Source organism: Gopherus flavomarginatus, chromosome 13 (genome assembly GCF_025201925.1).
Source record: "Gopherus flavomarginatus isolate rGopFla2 chromosome 13, rGopFla2.mat.asm, whole genome shotgun sequence".
Taxonomy (NCBI): domain Eukaryota; kingdom Metazoa; phylum Chordata; order Testudines; family Testudinidae; genus Gopherus; species Gopherus flavomarginatus.
Window position 1 is genome coordinate 28225950 of NC_066629.1, and position 19697 is coordinate 28245646.

The window sequence follows — 19697 nt, forward strand, 5'->3', positions numbered from 1 at the left end:
AAGGGCACAGCCTTCCTCCTCATAACTAAAGCTGTGTCTACACTGCACACCTTACAGAGGTATAGATGTGCCTCTACAACCATGCTCTCTCCTGCCAACAAAACAAAACCAGCCCAACGAGGGGCAGTAGCTTTGTGCACTGTCCACAATGGTGCTTTTCATCAGTAAAACTTCTGTTGATCTGGGGTGTTTTTTCACACCCCAACCGGCAAAAGTTTTACTGATGAAAGGGCAGAGCAGACATAGCCTAAGAAAGTTGAAAGGGAATGAAAAGGGAACATGAAATCTTCCAAAGCTCCCCAGCGTGGGCGAAGCGGCAGCCAGAGGGTGCATGCAGCGGAGACAGTGCAAAGGCAGATTAAGGCAGATCAGGGCCAGGAGCCAGCAAACCCTCTGGCTCTTCTTCAGGCTTCTTGCAGCCCAACCATTCCCAACCCTGACGCTTCCTTGTAAGCTCCCTTCACAAGCTCAGCAGTGCTGCCCTGCCTGAAGCTGATGGCTAAGTTCAGGATCCCCTGGGGCCCAGAGACCCCTGGAGTAAACAGCACACCCCTGGTTTCCTTGCAGCATGATCAGGCCCCATAGCTGCCCTAGCCCACAGACTGCAGGACCTACCAGCCAGCTGAAAGCGCGCACAGCTACTCCAGAGCTAGCCGCACACCGTCACTCAATGCTTGGGGATGTCTTGGCAGGGGCATCACGCCCAATTCCATGCATGCTCCGTTGGCTGCCTGCCCCATGTAGGATTGGGGTTCAAATGGTTGGTTAATGGTGATCTCGGCCTGTGCCCCAAAAAGCAGACAGACAAATATTCCCTTCATTAGCCAGTACTTACAGGGTGATCCACAGGGCTACATCAGTTCCCCCACAGCTTTCCACTGACCTCCAGGGCACAAAGGGGTGACTCTGGTGGAGCTCTGCTCCCAGTAAGCTGGGGCAATAGACACTTCGCTGGTACATGGCGAGGGGGTGAAGGGACCTTTTCCTCCATCGCTTCCATCTGGCCGTGGGTTCATGCAGATTGTTAAACAGCCTGGCCATGTCCTGGGGCCTTTCTTCGCTCCCTCTGCAGGCAGTCACTCAGTGAGCATATCTGGCTTTGCACGGCAGAGCCTGGTACTTTTGTCTTTCTCTCCCAGTCACTCCTCCACTCACAGCCAGGATAGTGCCTGAGGCTTTGGGGGTTTACCTATTTCTTGACAGAGGAGCTGGCTAAAAGTTGAGGCACTTGGAGGCAGAACAGGACCATTGTCCACTGGAATTCACCAAGGTCAGACCAAGCCATTCCTGGGTTTCTGCACTGCCCGCCTTGGCTCGTGTCCAGCCTTGCACGCTGCACTGGAGAGCCACAGGACGAGACGCGGCTTTTCAGTCTCTCCATCGTCACATTCACCCTTTAACTGGCTCCAACATTCACCAGGAACTTTGGGGAAACCCAGCTTTCCTCTCTGTTCTCATTTGCCTTTTCGTTCTAAATCTTTTGAGCGGGTGTTGCTTTTTCACACCCCCCCCCCGCTTTCCTGTATTATCACTGGTGCAGGAGTAACCGCTTCTGGGCTAGTCTAATCCTGCCCCCGACAGGCAGGAAGTGGTCCTGTGCTGCGGATCAAGCCGCTAGCCTGTTGAGATGGGCCTGGGAGTGCCCTGTCCTGGAGGCCAGGCCAACAGCATGAGTGTCCCTTTGATCCCCCTGCAGATCAGGCCAGTGAAGGAAGGAGAGCGCCATACAGCAGAACCCCGCGCACACTGCAGGTGATCTGAGGCCCCTGGAAAGCCTGCTCCTGTTGCACTGAGTGAAGATCAGCTGAAGGGAGAGAGGTGGCGAATGCACTGTGTTTCCCCAGCCACTCTCCCTGCTGCAGAGCTACGCAGCTCTGCCACGTGGAGAATAAACCTAACGGGCCTTTTTGGTACTGTGCTCATCGGCGGGTCCCAAAGCACTTCACAAAAGTAGTGCAGGGAATTGATGTGATTCGCCCAGTGCCGCACAGCAGACTTGGGAATAGAACCCAGGAGTCCTGACTCCCAGTCCTGTGGTCTAACCACAGACGGGCACAAGCAGCCTTTGCCCGTACAAAAGGTGCAAGCATCTCCAGGCTGCAGCTGTCATACTGAACTGAACGGTGCAGCCTTCAGAACTACATTGTGAGCAGAACAGCAGCTGCCTGGTGCTAAGAGACCATCCTCTCTCCCCACTGGGAATTGTGGGTCCCCCTAGTCTCAGGTCCGGGGGAGCCCGCTGGCTGAAAGGCTGTCATTGCCTGCTGCCTTTCAGAGAGTCCGCAGCTTTATGCAAGAGGTGCTGAGGCCCATGAACATGCCCTAGAACCTTTCCACGGCCCGGCATTTAGCTGTGCCTGTGCTAAGAGCATAGGCAGTGTCGCCTTTGCCACTCCAGATCAGGTGCAGCTCACTTTTTTCACCCAACTCGTGAGTGTGAGGAGATCTTGACCAAACTCAGACATACCCAGCAGGTGAAGCTGCACATCCAACCTTGCAGCCCAACTGCAGGATGAAATTAGTTTCAATTATGCTTTGGTCCAGCAAGAATTCAATGCACGCCCAGCCAGCACGCAATGTGGTGTTAATTGGAAAGATTTGCTGCCGGGTGGCCTTCGCCAGCGAGCCATGACCCCTGGGAGATCCACAGCAGGAGCAAACACAGTAACTCACCACCTGGAATCCACCTGCTCCCAAGCGGTGTGTCTGCTAGCTACACCGCACTTAGCTGTCCCCAAGCCTTGCTCACGCCATGCTGGGCTCCGTCCCCAAGCCTTGCTTGCTCCGTGCCGGGCTCTGTCTCCAAATATTGCTATTTGCATTAAAGGAAAACTTCCAAGTGGCATCTGCATTTCGTAAAAAAGGCCCTCCCCTGGGAGGCTGTTTTCTTCAGTATTTTCAAGACTGCTGGAGCAGCGAAGCACAAGTCTTGGAAACGCTGAAGTGAAAACAAAACTTTCCAGAAACACTGCTTGATCTTTCCTGCCCAATGGGTGACCTTGTAGTTCCAATCTGCTAAGGGGAGAGCCAAGGGAATTTACCAGGGTTTCTGGGTTAGATGAAGGGTGACACTATTTCATCAAAGTAAAATAGGCCCAAGGGTAAATGTCTTTCATGGCTCTGGTGTTTTGATGCATGGGACTGGTAATTCAAGTGCCCGATACCCTTATTCTGGACAGTCTATATCTGCCATGATGCACCACGCTGCGTGGTCAGGGGAAGGTTGCACTGCATCCTGGGAAGCTGTAGCTGTGAACTTGAATTATTGTTAAGTGTAATAGTATTTATTATTTGTATTGCGATAACACCTCTGAGCCCCAGTCATGGACCAGCACCCCACTGCGCTAGGGACTGCGCAAACAGAACAAGACGACAGCCCATGCCCCAAACCCCTTACCAGCTGGGTCTGCTAACCACTGGCCTGTGTTTCCATTCAGGAACCCCTTAGACATCCCTGCATTATGGTACAAAATAGTTAGAGAATCACTAAGATAGAAATGATATTTTATTCCTTTTTTTTTCCCCTTTAGATTCTGGATCACAACACAGAATACAACAGTCCGTTCATTATCACAGCAGCAAGGTTTGCTGATTTAAAATGAAAACACAACAGTTGGTTTTATTTTACAACATTCAAGATTTTGCCATTTTCTACATATACAACTTTTAATGTTTTTCTTTATACTGACTGCACACTACAGACACTGAAGTCACTCTGAACATAGAACTCATGGTGTACGTACAGCTAACACTCAGGGGGCAGACTGGGAGGGGTTTTGCTTGTTTGAATCAGTAGAATGCCACCAAGAAAAAAAGAACATATTACACTGCCTGCTACAGGTTGGACAAAGATAAGGGTCTGAGGAACACAACACACACTCACTCTGCCTCACACTGCAGGACAGGAGGTGCTTCCCATCTCACACACCACTGGAGGAAAACTAAATATTGTGTCCTGAATTCACGGATCCCAAACAAACCTTCCTTCTGCTCACCTACCCACTCATCCTGAAGCCCAGGGCAGAAGAACTGGGATGGATCAAATGGCACCTTCTCTCCCCAAATCTCCCTGGAACAGATCTGGACCTACGCAGACGTTCTGAAAGCTTCATCCCCCTTGAATGTAATTTTTTTTCTTTCCCCTTGTTTTATCTCACATTGGGTTTGTGCATCTGCCTGGTAAATACTGGGAATCTTACGAGGTAACATGACCGCACGAGTTTGCCCCTTGTAATGCATAAGTTACCAGGAAAGACTGCAGACCTGGGCCATGCTCCTGGTGCTCCTGGGTGCTCAGAGGTTTGGGTAAGTGACCAGACTTTGGGAAGTTTCTGGGGGAAAATTCACCTCGTGTCCCGGGCCAGCACAGAGGCAGCCAACACTTAACTCCTAGTTACACTTGACTTTAGCATAGGAAATAAATGGTGCATCGCCCACCTGCATGGGGGCAGCCTCCATCCTATCCGAGCTGCCCTCCGAGCCCCGGAGGGTCACCCAGCACCAGTCAGGGCTCTATTTTCCCAGCAGAAGCAGAGGAGGGTGTTGTACAGCAAGTGGATACTGACACTCTGGAATTACACGTGACATTAATGCCAAGGACTCGACCCCCTGTAGCCCACTACAGGGAACTGCAAAGGAATTAACCGAGATGTGCCACTCACGGTCAAGTACTGCTGTGTTTAGTCTCCTGCAGTGCTCCCTGGATCCCTTTGCTGGCTTAGACAAATAAGAACTGGCCCTTTAACAGAGACAATTTCTGAGACAGGACCTGTTTAGTCCTCAGAGACGGTCTAATCTCGTCACACAGAATGGAGGAGGGAAGCAGGATTACTCCCTGCACAGCGTCACTGTACCGGGGCATTTCACAGACTGACTCTTCCACCAAAGCACTAGATCACATTGAAAACAACATCTCCGGGGCGGGGGGAGGCGATTTTAGTCGGGAGCTCAGAGAGGAGGGTGCTGCAGCGACAAGCCACATGCTGCAAAGGGAGCTCTCCTGGGTTTAAACCGGCATGGAGGTGCGGTCTGAGAAATAAAAGCAATTGGCTTTTCTGCTTTCTCCTCACCAGCAAGAGCCCTTGGGGCCCTGCTCCAGGGGCGCATGATGGTTATGACTGATACTGCAAAACGCAACTGCAGTCTGCTCCCCATGGGTCTCTTCCAGCCATACTGTGTTGGATTTTACCTGCAGATTCAATTTCACCAAAACAAAACTGAAGTGATCCCCAAAGCCCCATCTAAACTAAAAAAAACTTGTATCACAAGAACCTGCTTCTTGCAATGCTTTGAGCGTGCAACGTTTGTGTTGCTCACACCAGCCATCCACAGCACAAACATGGGCTGTAGGGGCTGGCTGCCACAACTGGGACGAGGCCTTTAGCTAAGCTCTGGCTGAACTGGTGCCACTGGCCGTGGGTTTCTCACTAGAGCCACAGGTGCTGCACTGTCCCCAGTTCAGCAGATCCGGAGCTGGGAACCAGGATTCAGATTTCAAATTCCCCAAAGCCCAAGAGGAGGTCTGGGCCTGGGCACTGGGTTTGGCCAGCTTAGAAATCTGGATGTGACTTCAGATTCGGATCCGCCTTCCTCTTGTCAAACACAGAGAGTCTGGAGTGCGAGGGTTGGTTTGCACCCATCTCCTGTTTTAACAGATTTCCTGCCCTACCAAGAGAATAAAACACAATCAGCCCAGATGTGAAAACAACACCCTCCTCCCAGACCCAGTGCAAGAGCCACACAGGAAAAGCTCCTCCCTCTGGGCGCCTCCAACAGCTGATGTTTGGGGGTGGAGCCAGACGCATGCTGGCCAACCATTTAAATCTCCAAGGTTCAGGGAGACTAAAATCCGAGTGCTGTGCCAGGATCGGAGCACGAAGCAGACTTGTCTCCATGCACCCCACCACGTTCTTGCTTTCAGATTAAAGAGATCCAATAAACACTATTGTTATTAGCCATCTATATCGCACCAGAAGTGCACACAGTGCTTTACAAACACTGATGAGCAGGACTCCGCTCGTCCAGTGAACGATCCCTTCCTTAGTTTGCAGTGCGGCGTATGATCCATGCTCCCAGGTCTGAGAGGCAGCCACCCAAAAACCTCCCCCTCCCCACAGAAAGGGCAAAGAACCACACCCCCAATATGGTGCCAAGCAAAGTGCCACGGGGAGCACATCCTGTCATTCTCTCAGTCACGCACCACTCAACAGCACTAGAAAAATGAAGAGAAACTTACTAATACAACATCGTCAACAGCTAGCCTTAACGGCGATGGTCGTTATACATTAACATTACACATTACTGTAGGCAGACAGTACCGCGCGTGGAGTTTAGTTAGGTTGTTATATAGAGAACCAGTATTAAAGTACAAAGGGTAACACAGACACAGCTGCTTTGCGTCTCCTTAGGAGGACCTGTTGCTGTCATTCTCGCTTTCTTGCAGGTCGCTTGCATTGGTGGTCCAAGCGTCTGTCCTCAGGTCTCTGATCTGTGAGAAGGGAGGACATTGAGTCAGTCTGGCCCCTGTACTCAACCCCTCAGCAGGGAAGAAAGCAGAGGAGACACTAAGAAAAAGCCAAGCATTGCAGATTGCACTTGCTTTATCCGGCAAAGAATCACTGGAGCATATGCTTGTTCACTCCAGCAGATACTTCTGGGACCCAATTTACATTTTTCTTTTTAAAAAATCCTGTATTTTGGTGCCACATTTTCACATCTGCACTGATGCAATGCGACAACAGACACCATGGCATTGACCGGCCCGACCCATTCCCATTACCCAACAGAGCAGGATAGTGAACATGCTCAGACTGGGGTTCGCGATCTACCCATGATTTAAGAAAACATCACTGCAACAAAAACATTCCTGCAACAAAAACATTCAAGGAAAACTCCACCTAGGAGTGGGGAGTCCCTGAGCAGAGAAAGAGGGGAAATGAACCCAATAAATGGTGCTTTGCAAATTCACTCAGCTCTACACAGAACCACTAGGAAATATGGATGGAGCGACAAGCAGCATGCGCAGCAGGACACCAACAGGTGGAAGCAAGGAAATGTATGTCAAGTGCCTGGTTTTGCAAGGTTTGTAATGTCTTAAGAGAGCCCACAAGACCCATCCTGGTATTCGAGGTTCCATCCCAAATTAACCAATTAGAACCCAACATCCAAACAAACAGCCCCTGCAGAAGGGCCACAGACCTTAACAACACAGCTCCTGGAGTCATTAATTCTAAGCACCCACTTTACCAGAGGCACCAAGCACCTTTCCCTGGTAGCACAGCACCGCCTGCAGCGTAACTGATCCACCAAGCCACATGCAGAGCGTACAGGGAACACAGTCTCCAGAAAGCCAATGCCTCTAAGGTGGATTATGAAGTAGGGGGAGCATCAGTAATGTCGAGCTCCTAGAGGAGGGAAACCCACCAGCTAGCCACCCTGTATGGCCTTACGGCTTGCACGGTGTTCAGGACGAAGGGCAGGAAGGGACAGAGACATAAACACCAGGGAGCTCCAGCTTGAGGAATGCAAAGTGGCAGCCCGGCCCGGGCAGCGCAGAGGCAGGGAGAGCCACAGCAGGTTACACAGACAATCCGACGTGCCGCTGCGCTCCGGAGAGATTGCACATGCGTGGCTTTATCGTTCACACAGCCACAAATCAGCCCTTTGGGAGGCTGCCTGTGCACCTCCCTTCCACCTCCCCCTTCCGCCGCAGACCGGATCCGAGTGAAAACAGGACACCTGCATCCCAGTCCCAGGGCCAGATCCTGAGGGCCACGTCGGACCCTCTTCAGCTCTCTCGCCCCTCAGTCTCACCTTCAGTGGATTCACACACACACACGGGATATCAGAATCAGGCCCTTGGGTTTTTTCACAGGCACCACACTGGGACTTTGTTTGAGTACAGGCCTCAGGAATAAAATGGACCCAATACTGCAGCACAATCGAGTAACGTGTAAACCCCCCATGATTTGTGCTGAAGTCCTGTGCTCCCTGCTCTGTACAAACCACACCCCCTGCCCCATAGTATCCCTGCCCCATAGTAACATCTAGCGAGGCTCTGAGCTCAGCCCCATGCACAGCTGCCATTCACCCTGCCCGGCACAGAGCAGCAGCACATACGAAAAGCTGGGTGTGGCTCACCTGATGGCTCTAGTTCAGTTCTCTGCTTTTTGGGCCCCTGTTGCTGCAAAGAAAACAGCAAAACGTCTTTAGAAGTCCAGCCAAGAGGCCTCAGCCACCTGCCCAGCTCCACGCCTGGCAAGCAGCCAGGGACCAGCTTTCAATACAACACAACGTGTGTGCAGCAAGGGACCAAGGTCCTTACCGTTTGAGGCAATCAAGTTCTCTGCCTGAGCCTCCTCATCCCCAGGGGCTCTGCAACAAGAGATGCACAGTGAGACCTGTGAGCGCCACCACCGCATGGAGCAGGCGCCTGGACACTGCTGAGTGCCTGATGCTGGGAGGGGCTGAGCACAGAGACCAGGTGGGCTGTACATGCTCAGGGCCTGTTCAGATTAGGCCTTCAGTCTTATGACCCAAACGCACCCCAGTGAAGAAACATGGACTCTCGTCCATAACCCCCAAACCAAGAGCAAATCCACTCAGCCCAGGCTGGGAGCTGGCATGGGTGGGAGCCACAGCAACACAGATATGGGGGCTACAGAGCAGCGGTCGGGGCGGCTGTGAGCTCTCAGATCACTGGGGAGGAGATTGTTGGAGGGAGGTGTGAGGAGAAGAGGGTCCGTTGTACAGTGGCTGGCTTGCTTGGTTGGTTAGCCTAAGTCTGCACCAGCCTCTCTGGGCTTTACGAAATAAAGCAGGCTCCCATCGAGCCCCCGGCACACCACTGCACCACCCTGCAATGCGATGGCTGGTGGGGCCAGGGGCCTGCGTGCCAGGCTCCTGGATGTGCTATCACAGGGGCCTACAACCGCCACTGAATTGGCAGGTTCCCTTGGAGAACAGCAATCCGAACATGCAAGGAAAGTGTCCCCCAGGTAGACGAAGCTGGTGACTGCACTAGTACTCTCCTGACTGGCTAATATCCTGAGTCCTGGCCCTTGGAGAGTGCACCCAGACAGCTATGCCCCCACTTGGGTAATCTCCCCAAGCAGACATCCTGCCCTTGCTACTCAAGGAGCCTTGTGGAACGCTCTGTTCTTTGGCTCTGGAAGCAGCACAGAGCGGGAATCCTCATTTAGCGGGAACGTTCTCCCAGCTGCTATGAGTCTATGGATTTATTTATGGGTCAGGAGTCTAAAGGCAAGTCCAGGCAGAAAGAGGCTAACCACCACTCACATGCATACCTGGGCTTTTGGTTGAAGCTGCATCTGCACCTCCTGCCTGGAAGAGTAAGAAAATATTGTGAGTGTATAAGAGAAAAGCCTCCCTTTGGAATAGGTTGTAGCCATTCACCCCCAAAGCACCAGCGGTGCTACCCCAAGACCTTCACTACCCCAGAGCTTCCGAGTCCCCTGGCAGTGGGTCCATGGTTCTCAGTGCTGGGTTTACAGGGACGCTATGGACCTGCAGGATTCCCAGCAGCCTTCTGGCATCTCACGCAGCAGCGATGAACGACAGGGCAGGGGGACGCCGCATGTGAGGGAAAGGACACAGAGCCATGCCACAGGTTAGAAAGTCACCGCCTGTGCTGTCTGACATAGTACTCAGAATAAACTTTGAAGAGTCTGAGTGTGCAGCATCCCACTGGGGAACGGGGGGTAGGGGAAGAATGTAGCTTTGAGAGGGGTACAAGTGCCCTTCAGCAGAAACATGGCCCTCAAAGAGTGCTGATTTACCCATTTACACTAAGGTCCATCTACCCTGCAGCTAGCAGGGCTATCTCCAGCTCGGGGAGATGTAACGAAGCAACGTAGCTGCAGCAGCACGGGCTGTGGCATAGGCTAGGCACTGGAGCGCAGTCCTGAGATCCTGGGTACATCCCTGGGCAGCCAGTTCTCAGTCATGAAGTTCTTCGCACTATCTCACTGGGCCACTGACTCCGCCCTCACCAACTTACTGAGTATAAGGAGAATTCCAACAGAAAACAAGACCACGGCAAACACCAAACCGCCGATCCTCAAACTCTGGTAATCTGGGGGGAAAGGCAAGGGACGTTTTCATTTCCACGTGAGCTGCAGCATTCAGACAAACATGGTCAGATCTCTCTCTCTCTCTCTCTCTCTCTCTCACACACACACACACACACACACACACACACACCCCCTAAGGACTATGATGCTCACCATAGTTGAAAGGATCTTTTTCCTTCTCTTGATTGGCTGCTGGAAACAAAACAGACAAAAAGTTTGTGAATATGATCATTGGGATTACAAGCACTGTGCCAAATCGCTCTGAATGTGAGTTATTTTAGTGCTGAGGACCCTCCATCAGGGATTAGGGCTCCATTGTGCAGGGTGCTGGACAAACATGAAAGGAGATGGTCCCTACCCTGGAGAGCTACAGGCTAAGTGCAAGGGGAGAGACTTGTCTGCATGTGTCCACGCAGGACCCTAAAATCTAGGCTGGGAATGTATGTGAATAAGAGGGTCCAAGATTGGGATGAGTTGCTCCTATATTTGCTGTTTGCTTACAGGAAGGCACTCCAAGAATCATTTGGGTTCTCCCCTCTTGAGCTCCTACAGAGAAGGAACGTGAGGGGACCCTCTATCTCATCACAGGTGCCTGGGAAGGGGACATAGAGGCAGAGGGAGATCCAGTAACTGAATACGTGCAAAGATTCAGAAGAAGGGTTAAAAGACACGCTGGGTCTAACCTCACTGATCGTCAGGCCAAACAAACGCCATGGTATGATAAACATACTTGGAAACACTCTTTTGAAATAGAAGACTGGGTGCTAGTCCTAAGCCCAGCAAAAAAATACAAAATGCAAATGATTTGGGCAGGACCTTTTGAGGTGACAGAGGTGAATGAAGACATAGACCATGGGAAAAAGCCTCATGGGAATTCTGTCCCACAGCTGGTGCATGTAAACAGACTTACAGCCTATCACAGAAGGGAAACCATGGCAAACACGAGCTGCTGTGCAGGAGGGGAAACCGAGGCACACCACCTCATTGATTTGATGGCTGAATGCCAAACTGACTTAGTCTCTGGAAAGCAATGATATCTGCAATGAATGAACACCAGCTGAAAAGGCAGACGTTGTCTGTGTTGCAAGAGCACAAAAGGAGTGTTTTCTAGCAAGCCAGGGAAGGCACACTTGCTCACCCACAAAATCGTTACATAAGGACCAAAGCAGACCCTGCAGGGCCCCGGCAAGGTGTAAGAGCAGAAACACAAAGCATGTTATACCTGGGAGTAATTAAAGCATCTGACAGGTCTTGGCATCGCCTGTGGTCTTGGGCCCTATGAAAGACAACACTGTAAGGTTTTGTGTTGATTACAGAAAACTCAGTGCTGTCACACCATCAGGTGCTTATCCTATGCCTAGAATTGAGGATATGCTGGGTATCTTAAGCAAAGCTAAATATCTCAGCTCTTCTGATGTAGTTAACAGAAACTGGCAGATTCCTTTAGATGGGGATGCGCAGAAAAAAATCTGCTTTCATCACTGATATGGGTCTCTATGGATTCACAACATCAGCATTTGGGTTAATGAATGCAGGAGCCACCTTTCAGAGGCTGGTCAACCAAGCATTAAACGGTTTCCAGGACTTTGCAAGAGCCTGTGTTGATGGCATAGCAGTGTTTAACACCGCTTGGGCTGATCACAAAACACACCTAACTGCAGAAGCCTCTAGGTGTAAAACTTGACCAGACGGAGTTCCTTATTTGGGACACTGGGTAGGGGAGATCAAATATCCCTGGAGCCCTTCCAAGTTGAAGCTATAGTGAATGGGCCTGTGCCCCAAATGAAGAAGCAGGTCCAATCTTTCATAGATCTGGTGTTATAAGCTGTGACAGAAGGTTTGTGTGGGGGTTCAGTGACCTCATGTCTGCAATCACAAATCCATGTGAAAAGACACAGCCTAATGAAGCTGTATGCACAGAGGCAAGTCAAGAGGGGTTTGAGAAGATGAAGAAAATCCTGTCTGAAAAGCCTGTTTTAGCTAGCCCAGACTTCGACAACATGTTTGAACTGTGCACAGATGCATCAGACACTAGTTCAGGGACTGTATGAAGGCGGTCTGGGAAGAACGAAGAACACCCCATTGCTTTTTCAAGCTAGAAATTGACACCCACTGCACGAAATTATTCTGTCATAGAGAAAGAATGTTATGCCATTGTGTGGGCAGTAAAGCAGTTACAGCCCTACCTTGTCAACAGAAAGCTCTGGGTATTTACAGCTTATTCTCCATTCATCTGGCTGCACAAAACTAACGCCTCAAACTCCAAGCTTCTGCGCTGGAGTCTTCCACTATGTGAATTTGATATGGGAATTGTGGCTATCAAGGGAAAAGAAAACACGGTGGCAGATGCCCTGTCCAGGGAAGAGGGCCCACACCTGTTGCCTCCAGGTCAGCCAGTGGTCCCCTGGGGGAGGTGTGACAGAATGCACCCCTGTATTCACACCCTTGACACGCTGTAATGATCGGTGTACAAGGCATGCCTTCTGAGGGGTCATTTGAAAATGCATAACTTGCTGATCAGTAATATCATGGCAAAAGGTACGGAGCAATGTCATGTGTGAAGTCATGAACATAAGCTAAGGCCATGACTGAAGCGTGTTTCCCAGATAAGTCTGAGGAGGGGGCTAAACCAGTTTTGCAAAGACAAAGGGAAAGCGGACACCCCAGCCAGGGGTCAACAAAGCGAATGGGCCATCCCCTATCAACCAGCCCTTCTTTGGCAAGAAAGGGGGGCAGGCTGTGCTGAGTAGATACTTGGCATTTTCAGGAGTGTTTGTACTCCGTGTGGCTTGCCACTGCCCATGCTACTGTGGGGACACGACTATGTTGGTGCTAGTTCTCATCGAGCTGCTGCGAGTGAGCTGGGGAAGTACACCCCGAGCTCCCAGTGCCGATGTGGTCACAGTCAGACACCCTGAGGCCAATTGCTCACGTGCAAGGCAGCGTGAGTGGGTGCAGGCAGAAGGTGGAGGAAGCTGTAGCATGAAGCAGGGTGGATCCAGACAGGTTCTCATGGCCTCCTGTTAGGTGCTTTTCTCAGTGACTGAGTTACCTGAGCTTATGGCCCCGTGTTCCCAGTCAGACTGTGTAGGGCTAGCCAAGCAGATGTCCCTGAAGCTGGACCAGGCCCCTCACCCAGCAGCTCCCTTGATGTTTGTTTGCTGGGAGTTATATTTTCCCAGCAAGAAAAGGCTATTTAAAAGTCCTGATGCTTCCTCCACCCATCAGTTGTGCCCTGGCAGCTCCAAGCCTGGGGGGTACGCAGGCCATCACCCCAATCTGGATGCATAACTCTGCGTTATCTGCCTGGATCCCATGGGCCCTTCGGCTGTAACCCTACCCCTTCCAGAGCGCAAGGTGTGCAGGACTTGATACCTACCATCCGCCACGACCACAGGCACCAGCAGAGAGCACAGAAAGATGAGCGCTGTTTCCATGGCCACTAGAACAGAGAGGAGGACAGGGGTTACTCTTCGCACTAGGCAGCAAGGACAAAAGCAGCAGAACAATGTAACAGGGGAGGGGGACGCCTTGGGTGCGTGAGATTCACTCCAGCAGATCAGACAGTAGGTCAGCCTGGACCAGGACACTGGATCCAACAGCTCTGGAACTTCAGAGAAATTCAAAACCAGAATCCAACTCCACTGATTGGGTTCCCCTCTAGTTCAGTCATTGGGCTCCATATCCTGGCTCCAGCAGCAGCTCGGGCTCGATGCTGCAGAGGGAGGGCAGTGCACCAGGCTAACTGTGCAATCCTGTCTGTGTGGAGGAACTTCCTTCCTGACCCCTGCAGGGATCCAGCTCGCAACCTGAAGCCTGACAACTAATTACTCTCAACTACTAATAGTTTACCTCATAAGTGTGACGAACTAGGAATGTTCTTAATGTTTGCTCTGAATACTGTGTTGGTGCCTCAGTGTCCCCATGGCAGTTCTTAAGTATCTGGCAGAGCAAAAGGATAGTGCACCTAAATGCCTGACACTCTGTCTCCTAGCAACGGATGGCCTGGGCCCCTCCCCTGCAAAGGTGCCAGCTGAAGGTGTTGGAGACAAAGGGATCAGGTGACCTCCTGGCCCGGGAAAGGGGCTGAGGAGAGAGGAGGGGCTGGGAGGGGTTGTTAGTCTGGAGCTGGCTGGGGTCAAGGGTGGAGGGCAGACCTGGGGGTCTGGCTCACTGCCCCCCAGAATGGACCCAGCCGAGGGGTCCGGTTCGCTGTACCTACAAGCTCTGTTATAGACCCTGTTCCGGTCATCGAATAAACCTCTGTTTTACTGGCTGGCTGAGAGTCACGTCTGACTGCAAAGTGGGGGTGCAGAACCCGGTGGCTTCCCCAGGACCCCGCTGGGGTGAACTCGCTGTGGGAAGTGCACGGAGGGGCAGAGGATGCTGAATGCTCCAAGGAGAGACCCAGGAGGTGAAGACGTGTGAGCTTCTTGCCCTGAACAAGTCTGCTCCAAGGGAGAGGAGGCTCCCCAAAGTCCTGACTGGCTTGGTGGGGAGCAGTTCCAGAGCATGGCCCGGGGACTCCGTGACAATAAGATTATTCAATCTCTTTTAAAGCCCAGCTGCAGTGTTATACTCCCTGCAGGCCGGCTGCAAGGCAACGTCATCTTTCCCAAAGAACTGGAAGGCCGGCATCACGTGTGCTGTTAAAGGTGTAAGCACTGGGCCCCGCGGGTGAGTAACCTGGAGCCACGCCTGGTACTTGGCCCCTGTTCTCCAGACCGGCAGGAGCTGGGAGCCCATTTGGGCATGGCAGGGAGGCAACCTTGGCTTCCATTACTCCTTATGGGGGAGCTGAAGGAGCCAGACTCAGATAGACTCCCAGCTGGGACGCAGGGTGGCCAGAGCACGTTCCCCTTTGAGGATCAGGGCTGCGGCAGCAGGCACCAGGGACTGATGGAGAAAAGTTGTTGCTCTCATGCTGTATATCATCAAACACAAGACCCCGTTACGCCCAGCCCGAGCCCTTCCCCCACCCCTGGTTACTGGGCTCCACACCCTTTTCCGCATGCCCTGGAGCCAGTGTCTACTTCGGCAGTGAGCTGGACTCCGGCATGCACAGACTAGCTACAAACAGGCCGAGGGGCCTGCTCTGCAGAGGCGCCTGCACCCCGAGCCCTGTGGCTGAGGGGCTCAGCCCAGCAAAGGTCTCTGGGCCCTTGGCCCCTGCACTGTGTTCCTGCCTTGGCTGCATTAAGTGGAGCGAGCAGCCTGCCACAGCTCGGGAAGGAGGGGGGTTACCGGTTTGAGGGCCATTGCTACTCCAAGGTCACATCACTCCCTGGGGGCCTTACTGCCTCCCACCTCTGCTCTCACCATGGCTGCCAAGGTCAGTGCTGTGCTTTGTCAGAGCATGTTTAAATGTGCCCCATTAGCATAGTAACTGCTGCCCGTTCCCACAGACAGTGCTGCTCTGTCCCAGGCTCGGGAGCGACGGAGCCAGCCCTGCGCGCCCCAACAGTAACCGCTGCCCGTTCCCACAGACAGCGCTGCTCTGTCCCAGGCTCGAGAGCGACAGAGCTGGCCCTGCGCGCCCCAACAGTAACCACTGCCTGTTCCCACAGACGGCGCTGCTCTGTCCTTGGCTCGGGAGCGACGGAGCCAGCTCTGCGCGCCCCAATAGTAACCGCTGCCCGTTCCCACAGACGGCGCTGCCCTGTCCCAGGCTCGGGAGCGACGGAGCCAGCCCTGAGTGCCCCAACAGTAACCACTGCCTGTTCCCGCAAACGGCGCTGCTCTGTCCCAGGCTCCGGAGTGACGGAGCTGGCCCTGCGCGCCCCAACAGTGACTGCTGCCCGTTCCCACAGACGGCGCTGCCCTGTCCTTGGCTCGGGAGTGACAGAGCCAGCCCTGCGTGCCCCAACAGTAACCGCTGCCTGTTCCCGCAGACGGCGCTGCTTGGTCCTTGGCTCGGGTGTGACGGAGCCGGCCCTGCGCGCCCCAACAGTAACCACTGCCTGTTCCCACAGACGGCGCTGCTCTGTCCCAGGCTCGAGAGCGACGGAGCCGGCCCTCCGTGCCCCAACAGTGACTGCTGCCCGTTCCCACAGACGGCGCTGCTCTGTCCCAGGCTCCGGAGTGACAGAGCCAGCCCTGCGTGCCCCAACAGTAACCGCTGCCTGTTCCCGCAGACGGCGCTGCTTGGTCCTTGGCTCGGGTGTGACGGAGCCGGCCCTGCGCGCCCCAACAGTAACCGCTGCCCGTTCCCACAGACGGCGCTGCTCTGTCCCAGGCTCGGGAGCGACGGAGCCGGCCCTCCGTGCCCCAACAGTGACTGCTGCCCGTTCCCACAGACGGCGCTGCTCTGTCCCAGGCTCGGGAGCGACGGAGCCGGCCCTCCGTGCCCCAACAGTGACTGCTGCCCGTTCCCACAGACGGCGCTGCTCTGTCCGCGGCTCGGGAGCGACGGAGCCAGCCCTGCGCACCCCAACAGTAACCACTGCCCGTTCCCACAGACAGCGCTGCTCTGTCCCAGGCTCGAGAGCGACAGAGCTGGCCCTGCGCGCCCCAACAGTAACCACTGCCTGTTCCCACAGACGTTGCTGCTCTGTCCCAGGCTCGGGAGCGATGGAGTCAGCCCTGCGCGCCCCAACAGTAACTGCGGCCCGTTCCCACAGACAGCGCTGCTCTGTCCCAGGCTCGGAAGCGACGGAGCCGGCCCTGCGTGCCCCAACAGTAACTGCTGCCCGTTCCCACAGACGGCGCTGCTCTGTCCCAGGCTCGGGAGCGATGGAGTCAGCCCTGCGCGCCCCAACAGTAACTGCGGCCCGTTCCCACAGACGGCGCTGCTCTGTCCCAGGCTCCGGAGCGACGGAGCCGGCCCTGCGCGCCCCAACAGTAACTGCGGCCCGTTCCCACAGACAGCGCTGCTCTGTCCCAGGCTCGGAAGCGACGGAGCCGGCCCTCCGTGCCCCAACAGTGACTGCTGCCCGTTCCCACAGACGGCGCTGCTCTGTCCCAGGCTCCGGAGTGACGGAGCCGGCCCTGCGCGCCCCAACAGTAACTGCTGCCCGTTCCCACAGACGGTGCTGCTCTGTCCCAGGCTCCGGAGTGACGGAGCCGGCCCTGCGCGCCCCAACAGTAACTGCTGCCCGTTCCCACAGACGGCGCTGCTCTGTCCCAGGCTCCGGAGTGACGGAGCTGGCCCTGCGCGTCCCAACAGTGACTGCTGCCCGTTCCCACAGACGGCGCTGCTCTGTCCCAGGCTCCGGAGTGACGGAGCCGGCCCTGCGCGCCCCAACAGTAACTGCTGCCCGTTCCCACAGACGGTGCTGCTCTGTCCCAGGCTCGGGAGCGACAGAGCCGGCCCTGCGTGCCCCAGCAGTAACCGCTGCCCGTTCCCGCAGACGTTGCTGCTCTGTCCCAGGCTCGGGAGCGATGGAGTCAGCCCTGCGCGCCCCAACAGTAACTGCGGCCCGTTCCCACAGACAGCGCTGCTCTGTCCCAGGCTCGGAAGCGACGGAGCCGGCCCTGCGTGCCCCAACAGTAACCGCTACCCGTTCCCACAGACAGCACTGCGCTGCCCTGCCCTGGGCTCGGGAGCGACGGAGCCGGCCCTGCTCCCCCGAACAGTAACCGCTCCCTGTTTGCACACACGGCGCTGCCCTGCCCTGGGCTCGGGAGCGACGGGCCAGCCCTGCGCGCCTGAACAGTGACCGCTGCCCATTCCTGCAGACGGCGCTAGACGGCGCTGACCTATTCTGGGCTCAGGATCAATGGAGCCGGTCCTGCTCCCCCCAATAGTAACCGCTGCCTGTTCCCGCAGATGGCGCTGCCCTGCCCTGCCCTGGGCTCGGGAGCAATGGAGCCTGTCCTGCTCCCCCCAATAGTAACCGCTGCCCATTCCCGCAGACAGCCCGGCCCGGCCCTGCCCTGCCCTGCCCTGGGCTCGGGAGCGACAGAGCCGGCCCTGCGGGTCCCAACAGTAACCACTGCCCATTCCCACAGACGTCGTTGTCCTGCCCTGGGCTCAGGAGCGATAGAGCTGGCCCTCCGTGCCCAAACAGTAACCGCTCCCCGTTTCCGCAGACGTCGCTGCTCTGTCCCGGGCTCAGGAGCAACGGAGCTGGCCCTGCGCCCCCCAACAGTAACCGCTGCCCGTTCCCGCAGACGGCGCTGCTCTGTCCCAGGCTCGGGAGCGATGGAGCCGTCCCTGCGCCCCCCACCAGTAACCGCTGTCCATTCCCGCAGACGGCACTGCCCTGTCCTTGGCTCAGGAGCGACGGAGCCAGCCCTGCGTGCCCCAACAGTAACAGCTGCCCGTTCCCGCAGACGGCGCTGCCCTGTCCTTGTCTTGGGAGCGACGGAGCCTGCCCTGCGCGCCCCAAAAGTAAGTGCTGCCTGTTCCCGCAGACGGCGCTGCCCTGCCCTGGGCTCAGGAGCGACGGAGCCGGCCCTGCGCGCCCCAACATGCTAATCAGTTTTGAATGTCAGCATCCCACCTTCCCAGCCCCTGGGAAAACCCAGCAAGATCACCGCTTGGCTGGTAGCCCCTTAGCCTCTGCTGGTGCCCGCCCTGCAAACCAGCAGTAATGCAACAGGCCGTGCTTATCCAAGCACTGCACAGGAGCGACTTACTCCAGCGTCACAGCCTGGGGCCCCACTGAGCAAAGCGAGGAAAAGGGGACCAGCCGGAGGTCACACAGCTCGTCAGGCAAACCCAGGAATTGGAGTCCCACTTCCAGGATCTAACTAGGAAGATAAATAACCACTGCTGCCCTCACCTGGGCCCACTAACCACGGCTCTTGCCTGCAGGTGATCTGAAAATCCCTTTGATAGAAATAATAGGCCGAGATACAATAAACTACACGACTGCTGGGAGTGCAGCAGCAGCCAGGAAAGTGAACCTGAGACACGGCCCCTGGGTCCAGCCTGTCTCTGCTCCCCAAGCATCTGATTTATCACTGCTGACTTCCCCTCCTGACAACATGGTTACAGGAGTGTGAGCCCTGCTGGCACCTGCCTCTTTGGCAGAATCTCCGCTACGGTGCCAGCTGCACAGACCAGACCCAGCCCCTGGGGACAACTTCAGAGACAGTCTGAACGGCGAGGCTGCCAAGGGACATGGGGGATTCTCTACCCCCTGGAGTTCAGAAATCAGGATCTGATGTTTCTCTGTAAGTGAGATGGTCTAGCTCAGCCAGAACTCTGGACAGGATGCAGGAATCACAGGTGTTTCTCCTAGCCTGTGCTGTGCAGGATGTCTGGCTAGATGGTCACCACGGTCCCTTCTAGCCTTGAATCCATGGAGCAGAGCTGGCCGGGAAAGCCTTCTGAAATTTTCAACACAAACAAAAATGTTTTCATTTTTTTTGCAAGTTTTTCTTTGAAATTTTCTTGTGTATGTTATGTGGGGGGAGGGGAGGGAGCAAGCTCTGATATCCCCCTCTTCCCCCTGATTTTTCAGCACAATAACGGATGTTTTTCATTCACATTCCCATTTGGTTGAAAAAGCCACTTTCAATTGACAAAACATTTTGACAGAAACAGTCTACCAGCTCCACCAATGAGGCTTCAGACAAACCTGGAGAGCCCGATGTGATGCAGTAGGGACTGTCTGTGTGGGGAGTGGGAGAGCAGGGGAGGACTTTAGGGGATGGACG

General features: G+C 54.7%; 1 protein-coding gene across 1 annotated transcript in view; it reads right to left on the reverse strand.

Annotated features, from left to right (window-relative positions):
* Window positions 1-19697, reverse strand: part of FXYD6 (FXYD domain containing ion transport regulator 6) — a 57255-nt gene that overhangs the window by 11263 nt on the left and 26295 nt on the right. Inside the window, exons 2-8 of the mRNA XM_050921511.1 lie at window positions 13471-13533; window positions 10245-10283; window positions 10019-10093; window positions 9306-9342; window positions 8324-8373; window positions 8175-8182; window positions 6414-6487 (exon numbers count right to left, since the gene is read on the reverse strand). Coding sequence (XP_050777468.1) covers window positions 6414-6487; window positions 8175-8182; window positions 8324-8373; window positions 9306-9342; window positions 10019-10093; window positions 10245-10283; window positions 13471-13528 — 341 coding nt within the window. The 5' untranslated portion in view covers window positions 13529-13533. The remainder of the gene's footprint in view (window positions 1-6413; window positions 6488-8174; window positions 8183-8323; window positions 8374-9305; window positions 9343-10018; window positions 10094-10244; window positions 10284-13470; window positions 13534-19697) is intronic.